The 24,513-nt window shown below is 45.2% G+C and overlaps 1 protein-coding gene across 1 annotated transcript in view; it reads right to left on the bottom strand.

Annotated features, from left to right (window-relative positions):
- CTSW (cathepsin W) overlaps window positions 1–24,513 on the bottom strand; it is a 536,072-nt gene that overhangs the window by 304,827 nt on the left and 206,732 nt on the right. Inside the window, exons 4-5 of the mRNA XM_086938511.1 lie at window positions 10,558–10,697; window positions 9,586–9,679 (exon numbers count right to left, since the gene is read on the bottom strand). Coding sequence (XP_086794637.1) covers window positions 9,586–9,679; window positions 10,558–10,697 — 234 coding nt within the window. The remainder of the gene's footprint in view (window positions 1–9,585; window positions 9,680–10,557; window positions 10,698–24,513) is intronic.

Genomic DNA, 24,513 nt, shown 5'->3' with positions numbered 1-24,513 from the left:
AGGAGTGTCTGTCTCAGTGCAAAATCCGGCTCTCCCAGAGACCCTGCTCCACCTAAGGTGATGGGGGAAAGCTTGGAGATTCTTGAGCCCTATATCAGACATGTCCTAGATATCTCATTCTCCTCACATACGCTGCCAGATAATTGGAAAAGAGCTGAGGTTCTGCCCATTAGGAAGAAACCGAATGCCAGTCAGGATATCCTAGAAAATCTTCGACCCATCTCGCTTCTACCATATCTGGCTACGGTAGCAGAGAAGGTGGCCAATAAACAACTTATGATGCATTTGGAAGACGCTAGTCTTCTACACCTCTCTCAATTGGGATTTCGAGCAGGCTATTCCACGGAAACTGCCCTACTAAGGGCCACGGAAACCATCAGGCAGGGAGCTGATGCGGGACACACCATGGCACTGATAATGTTAGATCTCAGGGCAGCGTTCAACACTGTGGCTCATCACACCTTGCTGCAGTGTCTGAACAGAGGGGGTGTCTCAGATCCAGCCCTGAGATGGCTAAAATCTTTTTTAGTAGGCCGCAGCTTCCAGGTCCGACAAGGGGCTCACTACTCCGAGGACATTAAACTGGAGCAAGGGGTACCTCAGGGCTCGGCCCGGAGCCCCACCCTGTTTAATCTATACATGTCTCCGCTGGCAGAGATAGTACAGGCCTTTGGGGTAGATGTAGTTTCCTATGCTGACAACAGCCAGCTACTGATCTCCCTATCCCAGGCACCTACGGCTGTGGCATCCAATTTTAGAGCATGTATGCAGGAGCTTGCCTCCTGGATGGATAAGAACTGCCTAAAGTTGAATGGTAGCAAGACTGAGGTGCTGGTGGTAGGTGGTGATAAGTCTAGCTGGACCTCAGAATGGTGGCCTCCGAGTCTGGGTCCTACCCCCACACCTTGCACCGAAGCAAAAAATCTGGGGATCTGGGTGGACCCCACTCTCTCTTACGACGGACATATCCGTCGCGTAGTGGGGAAATGTTTTGGAGTCTTAAAAACTTTGCGGAAAACATTGGATCTCTTCCCTTTGGGTGCCAGAAAGACGATGATACATGCTCTCATTACATCCCGTCTTGACTACGGTAATTTACTCTACCTGGTAGCCTCAGCTAAGGGCCTGGGGAGGTTACAGATTCTTCAGAACACGACCGCACGGCTGGCTCCGATGCTACCCAGAAGAGCGGCGTCAAAGCCAGCCCTTGAGTCTCTGCATTGGCTTCCAGTCAAGAAAAGAGTGATGTTTAAGACACAACTTACATGTCATTGTATCTCTCAGAATGCGGCCCGTCATATCTGAGAAATTTGGTCACCAGGTATGTGCCAGGAAGGTCCCTTAGATCCTGTGGGACCACTTTGCTGGTGATTCCAAACATAAAGAAGGCGAAAATGGGTGGCCGTTCGTTCCGCTTTCTGGCAGCACAAAACTGGAATAAACTCCCTTTATCACTCAGGCTAGAAAGTTCGGAACCTAAATTTAGGAAACTGCTTAAAACATATCTGTTTACTGCCTAGTCTCAATCTGCCGGCTAACTGCTCCTCTACTATCCCTCTCACTCAGCGCGGGGACGCGCCGTGATGGCGTAACCAGGCGCTTTACAAACTTCCTTATTATTATTTTTATTATGATTAATAAATATAAGCCTCCAGGCTCAATCCTGAGCCTGTGCGATGGCGTCTAACCGACCTCACCCATTCTCCGCAGCCCTTTTACCTCCATTTTGACTAACAATATTCATGCACCCCAAATGTATAAAGGACCACGAAAAAGCAAGAAGAGAAAAAAAAAAAAGAGGTAGACTTAGCAAAAGTGCCCCAAAGAAATCAAAGAAAAAGGAAACATATCACAGAATAACCATGCATCATTATCAATGTCTTTGCTAATGTCATCATATTAACTTATTACATTTAGGCCATACAAAGGAACACCCCACAAGTGTCCCCCCCAAAAAAAGCGAAAAATATCATAGAAGAAGCATACATCATTATTAATGTCTTTGCCATTGTCATGTTTTTTTTTCCCCCTTCCCTCTCTCTCTTTCCTTTTTCCTCCCCCATTAGCCATTGTTCCCAATACCGTTCCCAGCACCCCTAGTTGAACCCACAATAATATCTTTCAGTGCCTGCTCCGCCTGTATTTCGGAGGTAAAAAACCAGGTTCGGCCCTGTGATACCACTTTCAATTTGGCTGGGTTCTGAAGGAAAGCAAGGGCCCCTGCTTTCTGAAAAGGTGTAATCAGCTGACGAAGCCTCCATCGCCGTTCGACCGTAGCATGTGCAAAAACCTGTTTTGCAAAAAATGTGTACGCTTCCCAGGAACCTTTTTTGTGCAGACGAGCTAGGTCATATATTGCTTGTCTGAGTAGGAAGTTCCCGAAAAATATCAGGATGGCTCTAGGACAATTCTGCTCTGAGCGTGATTTTTTAGGTGGTGAGAGTGGAAATCTATGTACACGCTGGATTTCTCTGTCCCATTAGCAACATTGTCATGCAAATTCCTGCCAGGGTGCACAGACATAATATCGACTCCAAAATATCGTTTGGACAGAATATCGAGTTTTAAATATCGTTTGGACAAAATATCGACTAGACAGAATATAGACAGCCAAAATATCGTTTTTAAGGTAAGTGAAGTAATATCGACTGTAAATAATATAGACAGTGAAAATATCCAAGTATATAATCTAGATAGTAAAAAATATAGTTTTTAAAATAATATTTAATTATTTATAGTGTTTTTATGTTATAATATGTGTGAAAAGTGTCATTTTATTTTATAATTATTTTTTATTAATGATTTTTTTAATTATTGTGTAATTTTATTCTGTAGCGGGTTGTGGGTTTATAGGGGAATAGGGTGGGAAGTAATTTAATTATAATTAATTAAATATGTAAATGTATTAATTGGTAGTAATAATTAATTAATTGGTAATTAAATAATATATGTTAATTATTTAAAATGTAATTGGTAATTAATTTAATTTAATTGATTAATTGCTAATTATGTAAATTAAAATAATGTATTTTCTGTAGCGGGTTGTGGGTTTATAGGGGAATAGGGTGGGAAGTAATTTAATTATAATTAATTAAATATGTAAATGTATTAATTGGTAGTAATAATTAATTAATTGGTAATTAAATAATATATGTTATTTAATTAAAATGTAATTGGTAATTAATTTAATTTAATTGATTAATTGCTAATTATGTTAAATTAAAGGGGTATTTTTAGGGTTCAGGGTCAGTTTTTAGTTTTTGGGTGAAGGGGTATTTTTAGGGTTCAGGGTCAGTTTTTAGTTTTTGGGTAAAGGGGTATTTTTAGGGTTCAGGGTCAGTTTTCAGTTTTTGGGTAAAGGGGTATTTTTAGGGTTCAGGGTCATTTTTTAGTTTTTGGGTAAAGGGGTATTTTTAGGGTTCAGGGTCAGTTTTTAGTTTTTGGGTAAAGGGGTATTTTTTAGGGTTCAGGGTCATTTTTTAGTTTTTGGGTAAAGGGGTATTTTTAGGGTTCAGGGTCAGTTTTCAGTTTTTGGGTAAAGGGGTATTTTTAGGGTTCAGGGTCAGTTTTTAGTTTTTGGGTAAAGGGGTATTTTTAGGGTTCAGGGTCAGTTTTTAGTTTTTGGGTAAAGGGGTATTTTTAGGGCTCAGGGTCAGTTTTCAGTTTTTGGGTAAAGGGGTATTTTTAGGGTTCAGGGTCAGTTTTTAGTTTTTGGGTAAAGGGGTATTTTTAGGGTTCAGGGTCATTTTTGGGTTTTTGGGGTACATATACAATATTGCCTATTATTTAATTAAATTTTGTTACTATATATATATATATGTTTTAAGAAATATGATTAAAAAATATTATTTTTTTACTTTCATTAATTATTTAATTATTTAAAGTTATTTTAAGTATTGTTAATTATATTTTAGTAATTATTTTTTTATATTAATGTAATTAAACATTGTTTTTAGTAAAGTCGATATTTTTTACAACGATATTTTTGTAAACGATATTTTGTACTCGATATTTTTGTACTTACCTGTTTGTACATACAAACTCGATATTTTGGTTGTAGATATTTTTTCCTCCATATTTTGGGTAGTCGATATTTTGGTAGTCGATATTATTTCAGTGATCCCCTGCCAGCCTTCCCGGAATTCCAGCCGGGTTTTGGTTTCACAATCTCCTTTTTTTCTCTGCTTTCCCCGTTTTCTCATCAGGCTTGTTCCCGGATTGCAGCGAAGTCACCAAGAGCAGGGCCGGACTGGCATTTGCGGGCACCGGGAATTTCCCCGGTGGGCTGGAGGGGTGGGGGCCGGTTTTGTGGCAGCAGGGGGCCGCTTTTCTTACAGAGTGCCGATTTTGTAGCAGCGCTGCAAAATCGGCCCTCTGTAAGAAAAGCTGTAGCAGCGCTTTGCGGGTAACAGGGCCGGTGGAGAAGCAACCTGCCAGGGCTGGTTGCTGGTCTCAGTCCGGCCCTGACCAAGAGGAAAAGAGGCACAGTGGAGCGAGCTTTGCTCCTTGCTCATCCGCGCGCTGCCATTGCCTGCCTCGTGTGAGCTTCCTCCTTCGCCTTGGCATCGTGGTTGCTAGGCGTCCCACTGCTGGCTCCCTTCGAGTCAATCTCGCTTCTGCCGGCAAGCGCGGTGAGAAGCAGCCGAGCCAGCGTCTCCCAAGGAAGGATGCGATCGTGGCTTCCACGGCGATCAGCCTGGATAATCCCTGCACCGACAGTCCACCGGGGCCAACATCAATTGCTGGAGCGCATTATCAACGGGTGTGCATTCCTTGGAGGAGCCGAGCAATGCGGAGGTGAGTGCTGAGGTCTCACTCAGCCGCCATCTTAGCTCCCTATATCTTTCATTTGCATGCTCAGCCGAGAGGGTGGCTGTTTGGAGAATGAATATTCTGCTTCCCTATATTGGTTGTAATCATCGTCATCATAGCCTTCTTGATACTTAACTTTGAACTGTGATGGGCTGTAAGCAGCTCTGAAGGGAACATCACCATTAGAGTATTCTGAGCGCAGTAAATGCCTTGGTGGATAAGGCAACACTTTACTAGGAAACATGTGTCCTGGGAGATTTGGCACTGGAATGTTCTTGTCTGAAATGTATATGGCCTTTGAAGGTCTTGTGGTAGGGTCTGTCATTGATGGTGACTTGATGCATTGATGAAGACGTATGTGCCGATCTTTCCATCGGCTGTACTAGCGTCATTGACACTGTCGCTGTCAACACTGTCACCATCAACGTTGTTGTCATTCTAGTCATTGAGGTAGTAGATCCATGCCTCGTCTGCATTTTCTTCGTCTATGTTTCTTTTGTAAAGTGTGACAGATCTTGCACTCTTTAGGTTTCTGGGAGGGGTGCAGACAATAAATACACTCCTTATGGGGATTTTCAGAAAGTGGACTTAGCTTTCCATGGGATCCACAAGGCCTGAAGAGATATTTTTTTAAGACAGTCTGGCATGATCTCTGACAGGAGAATTTACTTAGAGGTGAATCAGGTTGTTGTTGAAAGTTGTTGAAGGATCAAAATTAAGGAAAATGTTTGAAAAAAGATCTTCCTGAGGAAAGCTCACAATATTTTTAATACTACCAATTGAAACATGCTTTTAAGGGAAGGATTGCACCATATGAGGACACTAGGGGGGAGACTCCCATAGAGCGACGACCCCTAGATGACCATATGACAATCAAAGCAATCGCATTAACCTTTAAGACCCTCATGAACAACACACAGGAGGAACTGGCACATCTGCCAGTGGAATTACAGATGGATGTGCACAGCTTGGAGGATGAGTGTCAGAAGGCGCTACAGTTTCCGAGGGAGGTGGCAATACAGGCGCGATTCAGTTTAATTTAATTTAACATTCTCATTGAATATACTATACTAGAGTACTCTTGCACAAGATCGGTAGGGCAGTGAGTGATGAATGCCCGCGTGCTTGTGGTCAGGGAGGGTGCTTCCTGCATATACTATGGAGTTCCCCAGGATTCACATGTTTTTGGAGGGCGTAAAGGTTCATCTGGAAATGGCGATTGGGGAGCCAATCAAATTTCAAGCTCCATTGACATTGTTGGGGGTGTGAGGGACTTAGATCTCAACTCTTTTCAGAAGACCCTGGGGTATTTGGGGTTTCTATTAGCAAAAAAAGAGATCACACGGAAGTGGGGGAGTGCGGCAAGCCCAAGATTACAGGGTTGGGCCCGGGAAATGGATATCAGTTGTGACTGGAAAAATTGGTCTAGGAGGGAATGGGTTGCCTGAAGAAGTTTGAGATGTGGGAGAGGGGTGGACCACAACAGAAATAGGTGGGTGTATCTGTGGGATGGGGTGGTGGCTCGCTAATGGACAATGGTCACCAGGAAGCAATAATGGGGTTGGAATACCTGGCAGTGCAATAGACCTGCATCGACATGGTGTCATATGGTGAGATATTTCATTTGGATAACTAGAATACTGTGTTTTTCTTATCATGGAGGGTGATAGGGGGTGTCACTGCATGTTTTGCTTTATCTTATTGTGTTGTTTTATTATAAGCTGAAAAAAACAATAAATATATTTTAAAAAATTATTAATATTTATTTTAGAGAGTTAATGTGCTGTACCATTTTATTTTCTTAGTTGTGGGTTAAACATTATTATTTTAAATTATTTTACATTTTCTTAAAATATTTACATTTTTATAAAAATGAATACATTAATTTTCCCTATACTTTCCCACAGGGAGATCTCAGCCACTGTAGCAATGTTTTCCAGCTAAGTGTGAAAAGTTACTAAAGGTAACTGTACACTCTTAAATTCGGTCTTAGATGTTTCCATCCCATGAACTAAGGGGGTTAAAATATATAAGTCTACACTTCAGTGTGAATCTGCAATCGGAAAAGGTGGACAGCAAAAAAGTGTATACTTGCACCTAGATGTTTATTTATTTATTTTGAAGGTTTTATATAGCGCGAACAAGACCCTTTCGGGTATCAGAGCACTTTACAAGGAAAGAAAGATGAACAAAAAAACACTGTATGGCATAGTTATGTTCTGCTATACAAACATCCGTTATGAGGGTTAGATACATTGTTCATGCGAATTTACTCATGAGTAGAGTCTTTACTTCTTTCTTAAAGAGACAGTAGAAGGATTCAGTCTGGTTTCTGGGGGGCAATGCATTCTAGAACCTTGGCGCGATTCCAGAGAAGGCCCGGGTGTAGGTTTGCTTTTTAGCAAATCGTTGTGGTGTCAGAAGAAGAGTGCTGGAACTTCTGGAGGATCTGTTACCACAGGAGAGCAACAGTTTCTCAGCCAGGTAACTTGGGGTATTGTGATGAAGGGCTTTGTGAGTCATTCAAACGATTTTTAGTTGAATTCTTGCTTCGAATGGTAGCCAATTGAGGGCTCTAAGGTCGGGGGAAATGAGGCAGTTTCTTTTAGAACCCATGATGAGCCTGGCCGCTGACTTGAGTGAAGCTCTTAAAGGGGCTGTTGTAGATATGGGAATTCTGCAGAGAGTTGTACTCCAGTAGTCTAGTCTGGGGAATACTAGTGCTTGTACTGCCAATCTGAAGTCATTTGCGGGAAGGAAGGGTTTTAATTTTCTCAAAATGTTCATCTGTATGTTTGCTCCTTCAGAAGTAATTTACTTAGTGAATACGGCACAGGCTGACAAAAGATTGTGACAACTAAAGAATGCAAGATTTTGAAGCACTACCAAAGCCAACGAGCCATGCTTGCATTTCGAGTCTTGATTCAAATATCTTTTAAAAACCTGCTGCAGTGAAAAAAAAAATGTTTTCTAAGTACAAAGTATTGTTGCACCGAGCGCCACCAAAGCTAAAGCCAGCCTGAAGGTAACACATTACTTTGCATCCAGGGTGTATTCCATGCGTGATACGCGTTTCCATATCTACTAACAATGTAAGGAGTATGGACCCAAAAATGACACTTGCTTGAGGCAGGTGCAAATTAGGACCTTCTTCAAGTGTTTCATATGTGCTGTACTGTAAAGCACGCATACAAAGTAGTAAAAGTGACCCTATATGTCTGACTGTGAGTGTAGTGTTTGGTACTGGAAGGCTATCCTTCCAGTACAAAATCTATCCTAGAACTCATGCACTCGCCTTTGCACTATCTTCCTGGGTATGGCTCTGTCCTGCTCTCTTCTCACTGAACGCAGCACAGTAATTTGGTTTGCCGTGCTGCGTTGCGTGAAATATTAGTAAATGTTCCCCAAGAAGTAGCTAGACCATAAAACAGTTGCCAAGTCTGACTTTTTGAGTATGTCGCTGTGTTTTTTTTCTTCGAATCATTGTGGCAACCCTGGAGTACGGAAATGTTTCTCAGATGTCGAGGAACGCCGGCTGGCTCACCCCCACCCCCATCATGCGACTGACACAGTTTCTGTCAGGTGCACTCGTGATGACATTTTTTTCCCGCCTCGCAGAAAAATGAAAACACATTCCCCGCCTGCTCCTTTCCGCGAGTTGGGGTGGGAAACAAAACTCCTTTGGCCTGACCACAGCTGGCAGAGGATGGGAACCAGACCTGCAGTCCCAGAGTTGGCAAGAGAGGGTAAGCAACGTCGCAGAGAGTTCTAGGGCGTGGTGGACTGTTTCAGGAGGACCGGACTGTACATTTCCTAAATAAGGTGTTGCATGAGAAGCTCTGGCAACGAGGTTGGTGGCGATCAGAGTTGGGTAAGTTCTCTTTGGGTCATCCACATAAACTGGAAACGAAAAAACACATGAAAGCTGCTTGACATCTGCGGTCCTTTGTGGTACACGTTATGTAGCCTATGCTACACGCTGTCTGCGATTTCCTACAGACAGAACGGGCTCTACCAACACGAGGAATACTGCAGACGACTGGCAGGGTGCCTGCTTTGTAGTGAAACAGCTGTTACCAACGACTCGGGGCCCGGGGGGGCCATCCCGACCCAACACAATCTATGTTGTTGTCTTATTTGCTGAAAAAGACACCGTGTCATATTTAATGACTATGTAAGCAGTAGCTTTTACTTTAGTTTATACGCCGGAAGTTTGTGTCACGAACAATGTATCGAATGTTATGCACATTTTACAGTAATAAAAACATTATACGATTTTATTTTGTATGAGATTTTTCTTAAAATCACATTCCACCAATCTCTAGTAAGGATAGCAAGCGGGCCAAAAGACAGACTTGATAGGTGGATATTTTAGGGGGTCCCTCAAGGTCCTTCCACATAGCAACCTTCTGCTTAAGGTTTGAGGAGGAGATGAATTAGTCCAAGGGTCACGAGAAGCCATGAAAGAGACCGAATGAAGTCTGCCTCCATGCAACCAATCATTATTCGTACCTCAGCGTCCCCTTGCTGACTGGCTATACAATCATCACATGCATACAAAGGCTCGAGTACCCCTGGGATGCCCTATTCTATATAAGGTGGACATAGACACCTTTGTGCCCTACTGCACACAGGCCTAGCTAGATAGGACCTTTGTAAGTTTGGGCAGGAACAATAAATGGCGACGCCGAAGAAATATGGGAATTAAAAGTGAACAGGGGGTCTATAAAGTGTACTTTGAGTCACAAGGGTACTGCAACCGAGAAGACATACCTTGCACTGAGACGGTCCTTGGCGCTCCACTTATTCCCCAGAGGTATTCAATATTGGAAGCAGCAGAGAAAGCCCAGCATGAAGCGCACTGGCCCTGGAAGAAATGAACACAGAGCAGGGTTCATGGTTACGGGAAAGCAGTGCGTGCTCATGGGATCTTAATAGTGGATCATAAATTCGACATCAGCACCAACACTGCGACTGTTTCTGGTCTTATCCCCTTCCCACAGTTATGGCAATTCAGTCCACCATAGCAGAACTGTCGGCAATAGTGTGCTTAAGGATTTACACCCTTGAGCAATGCTGTGCCCGCTTAGTATGAGAAGAGGACGGGAGTGCTTACAACTTCCCAGAAGGTGGTGGGCTATTTCCTCAAAATCTTTAAACCAAAAATGTTACACTTAGACTTCAAAACAATAATTTTTGCAATTTGGATGCGTTTCTTTCTTATGGGATGTTTGGTGGTGCATTCCCTTTTGTACGGCAGAAGCACCCCTTTGCTTCCTCTTCCATTCCCTTGTGTATCCTCCTTACTTGATCTGCCTTCTAGCCACTGTTGCTTTGCACCTCTTACTCAAACCACCCATTTGTACCAATCCCTTTGCAGCCACGCCCGCATAGTCCAGCAAAATAATCACCATTAAAAGTGGTATCTTTTTTCCTTACTTTGACCATAAACCCACATGGCCTTCTTGTGAGGAGAAATGACTGTCCAGCCTAAAAGTGTCAAGAGTGGTATCTCTCCCAGTGTGTCCACAGCCCGCTAGACTGCAGTATGAGGCCTGGGGTTTCCGCCGCAAGGCAATGAAGGCAAAGAGAGAATCACAGGTGTGTGAAGAGGTAAGCGAGAGAAACGAGTGAGTGGGAAGGAAGGAGTTGGAAGAAGAAAAAGAAATGAAGAGGGAGAGAACAAAAATGGCAGCCAGAGGGATCCAATAAAGAGGATAAAGCAGTCATGGACTTACTCCATACCTGTTGTTTTATAGTACTGGCCACTCCAAGCTTCCTCCAGTCGCAGTTCTTCCGTTGACTGCGGCTCTCATTAAGGGCTACGCGTACAGTCTGAGCAGGCATGGTCTTTGGGAGGCGGCGGAGGCCCAGGAACTCTTCCTCTGCAATGGCGATTGCAGTCAATGTACAAACAGATGTGATACAAAAGTACAGACAAATGTAATGTATAAGGAATAGTTTCACTTATGTATTAGGACATTTTTTTTTTTTTTTACTATTAAAGACAATCAGCTGGCTTGAGGTCACACAAGGCGATCCCAGATGTGGTCACCTTCATCAGACCCGGCTTAAGAGGACACATCTTGTACTCCGACAGCATGCAGCAAGTTCACGGAAGGACGGATACCCAAGAAGAGCAAGTGTTTTTTAGGGGGCACAGCTTTATCGTTATTTAAGATTATGAAACTTGAAAGTCATTAGATACCTCTTTTAGAGTTTGAATGTGTTTCATCACTATTTGCGAGGTTTACTACTCTTATTGGGGAGATCGTCTAGTGGATTTTGTTTTTATCTCTTGATGAGGGCTGCAGTATGGAAGATCGTCTTCAAATGGAGGAAGGAGCTAGGGAGTGCAGGGACGGGGCCCTTCTCCTGTCTTCATGGAATAAGGCAAGAGATTGCATGATTCCAGGAAGTTATCTGCTGGGAATTTTATGATTACATGTTAGCCCCCTCCTTCACCATTACATCACGGTTACAAATAAGTCTTAATCAAGCCCAGCACACAGCGCTTAATTTGCAAAAATGTAAGTGCTAGAGCCCTTCTCACATGGCCGCTGTACCTTCCACCACCCACTGCCAACACACCTACCAGTGCTGCCCATGACAGAACCAACACAACTACTAACCATCAAACTCCTACAAGTGGGACAATTCAGACGATTCCAGGTCTCCCAAAGTGATAAGAATGGCGTGGGCTGCAGGTGTTATTAATTTTTAATGCATAATGAATTATGAAATACACTGTTGTTCTCATGTTAAAATTAGACAGACAGCACCACCATGTGGTGGGCTGTCAAAAGTGCTGGTGCTAAGCCCCGGAAACCACCAGCCCAAATTAAGGACTGCCCGCACACCACGCCCTTCTAGGTAGAGCACTTCAAGTTTGGGATGCTACAATACAAATGAGGAATGAGGTCCTCCCTAAAGGGCTCTTGTATCTTGGTTCTATCTATCTATCTATCTATCTATCTATCTATCTATCTATCTATCTATCTATCTATCTATCTCTGTCGGTCTGTCGGTCTGTCTGTCTATCTATATTTGTTGTGTGTGGTCATAAGCTGCATGCAACAAGGGTGAGAGATATGCTTGTTTAGCAAACCACAAATGGGAACATTTAGTGGATTTTGTATTGTAACCATAATACAAATTTAACTGTGCTTTTTTATGGAATTCTTAAAGTTTTTATGAATGCATGTTAATTTCATCTGAGTACAGAGAGCCATTACATACTTTCTGCAAAGTTGTTCAGTGTTTAATTTATGGTATACAGCACTCATTCCCATCCTTCCCAAGTCAGCTGTACGTACATTCTGTTGTGTGCAGCAGCCTCTGGATGAATCTTATGGCTGTACGATGTGCCAGCCTTCATACACCCTAAACCAGCTGTGTGAGGCCTATGACCATGCGCAACAATATCAGATCCAGTGGTCAGGCCCCATCCCACTGAAGTAACTGTGAATGACCAGAGCCGCGCACAGCTGGCTCTGGGTATAGGGTCAGATCCCACCTAAATTAGCTGTCTGTGTGCAGTGACTCTGGGCGCTTGGGTAGGTAGGCCTATAAACTGGGTCCAGGACCCATCCTATAAACTAGCGACGATGCCCTTTGGCTATGCAGAGCAAATTTTAGGTTTTTCCTGTTTACTCTTTAATCTGTCGATCAGGATCCTTGAATTCAGGATCTGGGCCTGGATTCAAGCATATAGATTCTTGTATCCAGGCTTGGATTCGAAGACCTGGGTCTGTGCACCCAGAATGGCAGATTGACAAAAGCAACTACAAATATAAGGGGCATGGGCGTCCGCAGAATTTATTTGAGGGTGGGGCATCATTTTAACTTCATCCATTCTCTGTCCCTTTTTGACAATGTCAAAGGGCAGGGACATAATCATTATCACATAAAGTAAAGGCATGCAAAGAGTTGAGAAACCTGATGCAAAAGCTTAATAGAAGGATCAAGCTGCCATTGTCTGATTAACAATTTCTAATCTGTTTTTATGTTAACACTATTGAATTCATCACATTATTCACACACACATGCTCAAGGCACTATAACTGAATTGTAAAAAAAAATGTAGCATCTGCATTTGGTGTTAACGAGTACAAACTAATGACAATTAAAATATAAGACAAATGTATTTATTTTGAAAATGTATTAACTTAAAAATATTAAAATAAATAACATTGGGGGCGTGGTTAGGAGCCGCATGTAATGGCCGCACTTGAGTGAAGCTCCGTACACTGATCCGGACCTGCATAGGAGTTGAAAAGCCAAAATACAACCCCAGAGCCCCCGACTCCCATGTGTATCGGCCAGAAACCGGAGAAAAGGTGGCAGAAAGGAGCGGAAGTGGCGCTCTATACACTGTGTGGACGACGGGGCAGGTTGCCAGGCAGAAAGGAAGACCGCGTACACATCGTCGAAGACCAAGACCGGGCTACGAGACGAGCGGCCGAGGGGAGGCAACTGGTGACAAAATGCTCCAGTGAAGGAACCATTGATGGACCCACAGAGGCCGGTGAGACTGCTGTCCCTGTTTGAGGAAGCAACGCTGGTTGCAGGTGAGATCGAGCAGACGCAGCAGCACTGGGCCCGGCGGTGGAACACGGCCGAATAGAGAGACGGGTGGAATTAAAGCTGAGTGCCGGAGCAGAAGCGGACCACCACAGGCTCACAATAAATTAAGTGAAATTGCACGTGCCCAGCAGAGACTAGTCAACATGCTGGTGAGAGAAACGGGGAAATACAGCTACACCCCACCCTGCAGACTATAAAGCCAGGCAGGCCAGAACAGGCCAATGATTGTGAAACCAGACAAAGTGCCAGCAGGAACCGGGGGAACACTGCACGAGGGCCCGGGCTGGTGGATCGTTCATCCAAAGAGAGACAGAGACACCCCAAAAGGGCCTGGAGCTTAACAAGGGAGGCACCCTGAATAGTAAGGGATAATATACAGGGGTGAAGAGACCACACACGTTAGTAGAATACTTCCTGGATTCCCAGACAACAAGAAATGGTGAAACCAAAGGCCTCATCCATCATACAAACCAACAAGATGGACAACAGCTTGGTCACAAAGCCCCCGGCAGTGGTTCCAGGAGCACAGATGGTGAAAGTGGGGTCAGCGGAACCCTCGCTGACTGCCATTATGGCAGCCATAACAGATCTCAGAGGTATTATTGAACCCAAGTTGACACGGTTGCTGTTAAAGTAAATTTACTGAGGGCAAATTTCCGAAAATAACTGAAAAATTAACAGCAGAGGGAAACATAGCACAGTTGCAAACCACTACACAGAAAATGGAGGAACAAATGAAACATCTAAAGCAGCAACATGGTGCTATGGCAGCAATGCTCGAAGATCAGGAGGGGTGCGCAAGACACAACAACATAAGGGGAGTGGACGTTCCGGAGGGATTGGAGCGCCAGAGTGTCACACTATTTTACTGTTGAACGTGTGCACAGAGCTTCAATACAAAAACCGAGACCGTGAGCATTGCCTTGAACGATAATTGCAAGGATCCCGAATTATAGGGACAGGGATGCGATCCTACAAGCGAGCACGTGTTCATGAAGACCTCCTGTACGAAAATGTGACGATACACTTCTTCCCTGACTTTACTCTTCAGGTACAAAAGTTGCTTCCTAACTTTGAAACAGTAAAGCGAGAATTATGGGAAAAGGACATTAAGTAAATGATGCTGTATCCGGCGAGGCCGAAAATAATGGCTGAGGGGAAGTCCTGGCTTTTTCCCACACCAGAAGAGGCCTGGGAGTGGATGGAGGGGTGGAGAGTCATAAAGCAGAAGTCTCCCAAGGCTAAAGAACAGCGGAAACCCACGGGCTCGGAAGGGGTTGACAGAATGGAAAGAAATGGATTGGAGATATTGGGAGTGGAATGAGGACACTCCGACAAAGAGATTGAACTGGACTCAGATATGGACAGACGGGAAACAACCTTTACAACGCAACTTTTACAACGCACTACCATTACAACAAAACTTTTACAACGCAACATCCATTACATTGCATGACATTACACGCAACCATTACAATGCATGACACTACAACGCGTACCACTACAACGCATGTAATTACAACGCAGTCATTACAACGCATACCATTACAACGCATAGTACCCTTACACTATCCAACACTTACCCTACTGTTGCACCCCCTGGAGTTAGAATAGTAATTGTTACCCCTACACTATCCAACACTTACCCTACTGTTGCACCCCCTGGAGTTAGAATAGTAATTTTTACCCCTACACTATCCAACACTTACCATACATGCAATGTAATGTTTTGCGTTGTAATGATATGGGTTGTAAAGGTAGTATGCGTTGTAATGGAATGCGTTGTAAAGGTACTTTTTAAAAATTCGTTGTAATGGCATGCGTTGTAATGGAATGCGTTGTAATGGATGTTGCGTTGTAAAAAATGCGTTGTAAAGGTATGCATTGTAAAAGTATGCGTTGTAACGTCATACATCCGGACAGACTGGATGGGCTAGCTCTGCTTCTGTGAAACTGGTGAGAGGGTTCAGTGGGGGATGGGAAGATGGAAAGTAAAACTAAGAAACACGACCTCTATGCAAGGGAGTGATGGCAGAGGACGACTGGGCAAGCTGTAATATTGTTTTTGCAGACTAGTAGTGGCTCTAGCTCACCCAAGCATGGTGCAGTTTTGCATGGGACGACATGCTTTCTGCAAGTTGGGGTGGCGGGTGGTTCTGGACCTGTCAAGAAGGGTGGGGGTTTGGGGAAAATAAATAGCCACCTGGGGTGAATTTAAGCTGTTTTTTTCTCACCATCGGACATTGCAGAGAAACCTTGTACCACCTCCGAGTAAAGACGCCATTCGTGATCCATCATGCACCTGTGGCTGAGTTTGTCCGCCCTGTCGTTCAGTGAACCTGCCAGGTGTTGAACCACCAGGTATATGCCCTGATGTCAAGGCATGTCCAGAGGCACAGGGCCTCCTGACATAGGTTCCACTACCCCACCCTGCCCTTTTTGTTGCAGTACCACATGGCGGTGATGTTGTCTGTGAACACCTGCACTACTCTTCCCTGGGCAGAGGGAAGGAATGCCTTTAGTTCAAGACAGATCGCGCAAAGCTCCAGAAGGTTGATATGGAGTTCATACTCCGCCGGAGACCAGAGGCCTCTGATCTGCACCTCTACCATGTGGCCGCTCCATCCCAGAAGGGTTGCGTCTGTTACCGCTGTGAGTTCTGGTTGGGGAAGGAAGAGGGGTCTGCTGTTGACCCAATCCTGGTTTGTGAGCCACCACTGCAATTGTCGTGCAGTGCCCTCCGAGATCTGGACGCAATCGGGATAGATTCCCCTGATGCTGCGCCCACTGGTACTTCAGGTCCCACTTCAGAGCCCGGATATGCCACCTAGCATGATCAACTAGCAGGATGCAGGAGGCCATGAGGCCCAGCAGCCTCAGGGTCATCCTGACTGAAACCCAGGATAGAGGTTGAAAGATCAGAATCATAGCCCGAATATCCTGGACTCGCTGTTCGGTACGATAAACCAGAAACTGCGCTGTGTCCAGAACCTCTCCGATAAAAAGGAGCTTCTGAGAGGGAATCAGGTGCGACTTCGGCACGTTGATGGAGAACCCCAGCAAATGCAGGAGGACGGCCGTAGTCTGGAGGTGGGAGACGACTGCCTGGGGCAAGCCCACCTTCAACAACCAGTCGTTGAGATGGGGGAAGACTGGAACCCCTGATCTGCGCAGATGAGCTGCGACCACCGCCATCATTTTCGTGAACGCCCGAAGGGTGCTGGTAAGGCCAAAGGGGAGCATGGTAAACTGAAAGTGCTCGTGGCCTACCTTGAACTGCAGGTAACGCCGGTGGGCCGGGGATGTGAAAATAAGCGCCCTGCAACTCTAACGCTACCAACTAGTCTCCAGGGTCGAGGGCAGACCAGACCTGAGCGAGCGTCAACATTTTGAACGTCTCCTTCCGGAGGAAGCGGTTGACGTTCCTGAGATCCAAGATAGGACGAAGGCCTTTGTCCTTCTTGGGCACCAGAAAGTAGTGGGAATAGCAACCACGACCTATTTCTGGGGCAGGAACGCACTCGATGGCCCCCTTGGCCAAGAAGGATGACACTTCCTGTTGCAATGGTACTGAGGTGGCATGGAGGGAGGGGTAGTCTTTAAGGGGAGGGAGTAGCCTTTTCGGACTATCTGCAGACGCCACCTGTCTGACATGATGGTGCGCCAGTGGGGGAGGTGATGGCGGATCATGCCGCCCACTGGTTTTTGGTGGCACTGGAAGGTCGGACTAGGAGGGTTTGGAGGCTGATTCAGAGGGGTTTGTGGTGGACTAGCCCGCTCGCTGGCCCCCAGAACCCCACCGGTGGTGCCCACGTCCCCAGCCGCGCTGGGACTGAACAGCCTGTGTGGCCTGTGGCTCTGGGCGGGACATAGTGGGGCACCCCTTCCGTAACCACGAAAGGGGCGAAAGGCAGACTGCGCAGGGCGGGTGGTGGTGAGGCAAAAGGACCTGGCCGTAGCCCGAGAGTCCTTAAAGTGCGTTGTCTGCCTTGTCGCTGAAAAGGCGATGGCCATCAAAGGGCAGGTCCATAAGTGTGGATTGGAAATCCCCGGAAAAACCAGTCTAACGCAACCAGGCGTAGCCGCGAAGGGCTACTGACATAGCAATCATCCTGGCAAGTGCGTTGGCAGTATCCAGCCCACAGCGGATGGTAAACTTTGCTGCATCTCTCCCCTCGGCGACTGCACGGGAGAGCACGGCCCGGGCCTCCTCTGGGCACTGAGGCAGCACTTGCGCCACTGTATCCCACACAGAGTGGGAATAATGGCCCAACAGACAAGCAGTGTTTACCGACCACAGGCCTAAGCTGGAGGAAGAAAACATGTTCTTCCCAAGTTGGTCCAGCTTCTTGGATTCCCTATCAGATGGAGCTGTAGGGAAGGCGCCTTTGGACATAGAGGCTTGGGCCACCAAGCTCTCAGGGGTAGGGTGTTGGGAGGGGAGAGGAAAGTGGAGTTGCCCGGGGCAGGGCAGTGGCGTTGGGCAACCATCCTATCCACAGGAGACCCTGTGTTGGGCCTGGACCAGGTGCCCAAAAGGATGTCCGTTAGGGCTTCAATGAACAGCAGCAGGGGCTCCGAAGAGCTCGCTGCCGGCTGAAGCACCTCTGTCAGGAGGTTAGTCATGACTGCCATCGTAGGAAGCTTGAGGTGGAGAGCCTCAGCTGCCTTACACAACACCACTGCATATGACGCTCCCTCCTCCGTAACAACGGTAAGAGGAGACAACATGCCTAGGTCTGGGGAGGTATCCAGACCACTGGCATCCCCCAGTTCCTCTCTCCAGTCCGGCTCGTACTCCAGCTAGTCTATCAAAGGGTCACCAGACCACTCCCAGTCTTCCTCATCCTCCTGCAACTGCCAATCTGGCTGAAAATGGCCAGGGTATAACACAGGGACAAAAGTACCCATCGGCGCCGGATCCGGCGTCGGTTGACCCCGGTCTGGCTCCATGTCCACATCGGGGTGGAAGCCGGGGTCAACGCCGGGTGGGGGTCCAGCTGGTGTTGTCTGCGGACGTGGTGCCGGTGGAATCGGCGCCAGTGGAAGTGTAACGAGGTTGACCGGCCCAATCCTGATCCAGGCCTGGATACAAGGGGGCCCTGCAGTGCCGAGGCTGGAGCCACCGGCGTCGAAGGCCTAGGGCCTCCAGCCGAGTCTGCGGGGCCCGAAGGCGTGCCAGCAGAGTCGGGCTGCCCAATGATGGCATGCATTGTTTTATAAAATTGACGAAGCTGGGCAGGGGTCTATCCCGGTCACGGGAAGGCTGTAGTCGACCCTGAAGGCTCCGCACGTAGAGCCGCGGGAGGGGCACCACCCGTACCCTGCGTTGCGTCAGCTGAAGGAAAAGGGGAAGTCAAATAGTGACGATGCTACTTTGACTTCTTCTTGTGCTTCGACTTATCTGACCCAGAGTGCGAAAACTTAGACGACGAGTGCTGGTGATGGCTCTGCGATCGGTCCTGCGACCACCCTCATGACCAAAACCTTGAGCAACACAGAGCTGACTGCCGGGCCTTGAGGAGCTTTCGGGACCGCTCCAGCAAAGACTTCGGGCCATGGTTCGGCAGTCGGAGCACGACTTGGGGTTGTGGTCGGGCTCCAGGCAATAGAGGCACACGCAGTGCGGATCCGTTACTGACATCATCGGGTACAGGAACCGCAGGCCTTGAAACCGGGCATCCTTCGTGCACCAGGAGTCAATGAAGACTCAAAAACAAAATCGACAAAAGTCGCAAAAACTCAGTCAAAAAGTGACTGGGGGCACTGTTCTTTCCGGATCTGCGCTTGCCGGTGCGGAAAAAGAAAGAACTGACATCAGCGCGTGAGGGCGGCTTCTAAGTAACTTCCGCAATGTCATCCCGGCGACCACGACGAGGGACGTGGAGTCGACCAACTCAATCTACCGACGCGCAGGGGTACTGCTGACGAAAAACTTTCCGGATCCAGTCTGACGCCTGGGGGAAATTCTAAGCTAGGGAATCTATAACTAACTGTTTCTTTCAGATTGGCAATACATGTTTGAAACGCTGCACAGACTGGTCTTAGGACATAAGTTTTGCAAGTGGGTAAAGCTTTTGTATCAGGACCCGCAAGCCAGGGTACGGGTTAATTGAGTAATCTCACACCCCTTCTCACTCAGGAAGGGCACAAGGCAAGGATGTCCACTCTCACCACTGATCTTTGCACTGGCACTGGAGCCTTTGGCAGAATGGGTGCGAAATGATCCAATCCTATCAGGTATAAGGGGTGGAGGTGACTGGGAGGACAAAATATCTCTCTATGCGGATGATGTGCACCTGTATCTGACTAACCCACATAGATTGGTGCACAGGGTCCTACACATATTCCAGCTGTTTGGCAGCTACTCTGGGTATACGATCAACTGGAATAAGTCCCTGATCTTCCCATTGTAGGGTGCCATCCCTCTGAGACTGATTGAGACAATACCGCTAACTGTCAAACATACTTTTACATACTTAGGTACACGAATTTCAGAAAGAGAAGAATACTTCCTGGAAGGTAACCTACACCCTCAGATACAGCAATTAAAGAGTGAAATGGAATGTTGGTGGATGTTGCAAATATCAATGATGGGCAGGGCAGTGATTTTTAAAATGATGTCACGACCCAGACTAATCTATATTTTACAAAATACCCCATTGAAAAAAACAAAGTTTGTGTTCTAGGGTATAGATAGAGTTGGGAAAGCTTTTGTGAGATAGAGGCTGCTCCAGAATTGCACTTTGTAAGTTACAAAGAAGAATATACGAGGGAGGGTTTACAGACCAAAACATTAGAAAGTCCTATTGGGCCTCGCAATTGGTAGTGGTGAATGATTGATCATTCACGGATCACAATGATCTGGCCTTTCAGGGAGACCACTCGCTTTGGGAGAGAGGGGCTATTTAGAAACTCTACCGCAGAGGTAAGGAAAGACAGCTTCCACCACACACAGACAGTGGTGCGTGCCTAGCGTGAAACTTCCATACACCTAGGATGGGAAGGGAAGTTGACGGGGAGGACTCCTCTATGGAACAGCAACCTGCTATGAGAGGTGGGGACCTTGTCAGGATAAAAAAAATGGGAATTGTTGCGGATTGAAAGTCTGGGCGATATCTGGAGGGGACATGCACAGTTAAAGTTTGAAACTTTGCAAAAAGAATATGAATTGGTGAGTGCGGAAAGATACAGATACCTCCAACTGGAACATGCCCCACGCCAACATATCAGGGTAGAGAAAACTGACAGAATACTCGTCACTGGAGGACGAGAGAGAATTTGGCGCACTGGCGGCACGCGTATTGTCGGCATTCTATCGAGTGGGTTTACATTTTTTCGTGAGGAATTGGTGAAACTACAGATTGAGCATTACTGAGGTAATCATAATACGAATCTGGTGATTGATTAGGTCCTCATTACATCGGGCTATGGTTTTTAAGCACACGCTTTCATGTTTCATATCTAGGATTAAGAGAGCGAGCAGAACATTGGGGCATATTACCAAGGGCCTTATCGCCGCTTTAGCGGGAATTTCGTCCCGCTAAAGCGGCGATAATTTTATCGCCCTATTACCTAGCTGTCGCTAACACCAGTTAGCGACAGCTAGTAGGAGATAGCGATCATCTTGGGGCCTGCTTTGCATGTCAGCGATATTTATCACTAATGACATGCAAAGTGGGCGTGCCAAGATTTTAGCGACTGGAAACAGTCGCTAACATCGCTATCTCCTATTACCTACTTTTGGAAATATTCGCGCTAAGCGCGAATATCTCCAAAAGCTAGCGCCTGCCCAGAGCAGTTCTTAGCCATGTTATCCAATGGTAGGTGGATAACATGGCTAAGAGCATTATCTCGGTAATGCATGAATATCGCTGACTTTTCAGCGATATTCATGCATTTCGGCCGATTTTTATCGCTTTTGAGATAAACCTTGATAATAGCAAGGTTTATCTGCGATAAAAATCGGCGGAGCTCGGCGATAATAATATTGCCACTAAGCCAACATAGCGATAATTATCGCTAGTTGTTGGTAATATGCCCCATTGTTCTTTAAGAGCGTGCTTAAGGATCATCCGTGCCAGGTAAGTCGACATAGTACTCATACCTTGCAGTACTTGTCTGTTTTTTTAAGAGTCACAATTACATCCACATGTTGTTTCCCTTAGGGAGTTTGGTTCCATATGTCTTCAGAAACAGTTTCTCAACCGTACTTTTTTTTGACCTGCACGGCCGCAGAGTAAGTTTAGTTTATTTACGCGATCCCCAGTTCAGCATGAACTGAATTCTCTCCTAAGCGCGCAGAACTCAAAACTCGAGTGAATGACAAGACACATTCTTACTCACCTTTATTTTTCTTTTCTTATCACCTCTCCATTCTGTTCTTTGCATAATTAGCGACTAATAGACACGGAGTGTTCACTATTTTCACTGGGTGATTCTTCTTCGTATTGCCTCTAGCAAGATGCATATAAGGATCTATATATAGTTTTTTCACCTAAACCATGCATTGTTTGCAGCATGATGGTGCCCACTCATAGTTTTTCGTAAGCATGATTATTCATTACAGTTATTATTGTTCTCTGTTTTTTACAGTGTTCCCTGAAGAAGGGATTCCATATAATCCTGAAATGCATTGGGCAAGGCAGTGAATATTTGAATTTTGTTCACGTAGTTATTGATGTTGAAGAATTTTGTATTTTCTCACAATTATTATTTAATGTCAAGCTTTGATTATCATGTATGTTATTGGATTTTGAACATACAGAAAATATTACTGCAATTTAAATGAGTAAAGCAATTGAAACTCATGTCAAATCTGATTGATTGAGCACATGATTCTTTGATAACAAGAATTTAAATTGTTGATACATTAGCTCTTGCTGTGCACCCGGCAAACTGGTGGTTTTACACCAGACACTGTTCTTCATTATTAGGCTGGCAGCCTCACAACTGGGTTGCACGCATCTTTGTTCAATAGTAGATTTTAATACATGATTTTGATTACGTTAGGGTGTGCGAAGACAGACTAATCACTTTTGTATATCAAGTGTCATTTTTGCTATTTGTTTTGGGTAAAGTGATAACAGACTGAACATTTTCTTGTTTTCATTGCCAAACCGGCTTTCTATTGATGTGATGATAGAGTCCATGTATGGCACATAGAGAAACAGTGACAGGAAGAAGAAGCAGGGCAGGACCACCCTCCTTGGTTCTGCTTGCCTAATGGTTTACTGCCAATGCGTTCTTCCTGAGTCCTTTGTGTGTCATTGAACTGCATTGAATTGGACAAGAGCGCATCGACAGGTGCTGTATTAACCTAAAACGTGTTGTCTTACTGCCCTGGTTTCCGACGTAGTTTTCTTTTTGTCTTACTCATTTAACATCTGGACTGTGATATTAATAATTCGGCAAAGAACAAGTGAATGATATTTTACTTTCCTTTTTTAAATTTTGTCATCTGCCTTGTTTGAAATGGGGAAAAGAAAGGCTGTAAATACACTAAGGAACAAATCACCAGGGAAGGCATGTGCACCGTTAATGAATTACCGAAGGAGGGTGGGAGCACTAGAAAACAAATATTAACTGTTGAAGAGACTCTGCACTCTGGTGGGGAGGGCTCCATAGTACCATCTGTGCAGGTGCAAGGAGTAGAGCTCATTTCTTAATTAGAGAATGGTGCTGAGAATAGATCGAAAAGTCAAAATAGGTGTGTCCAAATTGTTTCTGAATCTATCTCTATGAATGAGCTTGACCTGCAACCAACATCAAAACGCCCCAGAAACCCAGAGATTAGCCCTAAAGTGGGTTTGACTGGGGTAAGAAACACTTGCTCCAAAATCTCTAAACCAAAGCCAAGCCCCTCTGCTAAAATGCTCCCCAAAATTCAACCAGGCGATATAAAAAAAATTGACCTCCTTTGTAGAATCAATTTATGAGATCAACGCCTTAACTTCTAGAGTCAATCAAGCAGAGCATTTGTTTACTGCCTGTATAGATATGATGAAGGCGAAACAGGTGCAGCTGGCAGCGCAAAAGCACGTGGAAGCATCTGGGGTTTCTAGAGGGGAGGAACTGATGGAACAAGGATGAAAACAAAAAATGTTGTATACCCCTCGTGAAATCACTTCCCCATAACAGTAGTATGTATTAATCGTGTGGTTTTGAAAATAACCAACAAAGAATAGAATGCACACACACAAATACACGTGGGATACTAATTTGCTTATGTTGCAAATCATAAACCTACTAATTTAGTGAAGCTGTTACACTAATCCAATATGCTAATGTCGTAATCCAATCAAAATCTGTATGTACTAACAGGGTTATCTTAGTATGGGAGAAGGTAAACAGAAGGGCTATACTTTGAAATGTAATGTTTAATTGTGTTTGTTTCTATAATAGTTCCAAATCTGGCCCATGCAGCCTATAAAAAGATGGAGGTTTTCGTGACTCCGAGATTTTGATGTTGTAGGCATACGCGACTGAACTCGAGAGCAGTGCAAGCAGCCTGTGCCTGTACAGCGTGGGTCAAGGTTAACGTGGCCTGAAAGTTCGAGTCGGTGCCAACAATTTGAATGTCCGCATTGTGAACATGGGAAAAATACGTGAAATAACCATTTAAAGGACACAAGCGAAAGAACTGCTAAAAGACAATTGAGACTTTATGTTTTTTTAATTATAACAATGACTAGATAGAAATATGGACAATGAGGAGATGAGGTTATGCTCATCCACCCCTTGATTCGACCAATGAAAATGAATAAGGACCCTAAAAAGTTTCTTTCTTAGATAGATAAGTTAGGGGAAAAGGGTATAAAAGAGGACGTTTGGAAGTAAGAAAAAGCTTGCTTTTCGAATTTATTACGCACCACAACATGCTGTCGGACTGATGAATTTTATGGAGCAAAGACTTTGAAATTTTTCTGAACTTTAACTTTCGAATGAGTGCGGAGTCCTGATGGGAAGTGAACATCAAGAAAGACTAGAGAGGTGGTTTTTGGGGACTGTTCTGTCCTTATGCTGATGTCCGTGTCCTGGAATCTTGGTAATATGATTTTACTTATTTTCCTGAATACTAATGCTAATAAAATAAATGTTTGAACTTAACTTATC

This window comes from Lissotriton vulgaris, chromosome 9 (genome assembly GCF_964263255.1).
Source record: "Lissotriton vulgaris chromosome 9, aLisVul1.2, whole genome shotgun sequence".
NCBI lineage: Eukaryota > Metazoa > Chordata > Amphibia > Caudata > Salamandridae > Lissotriton > Lissotriton vulgaris.
Note: the sequence above shows the minus strand (reverse complement) of the source record. Positions and strands in the feature narration are given on the sequence as shown.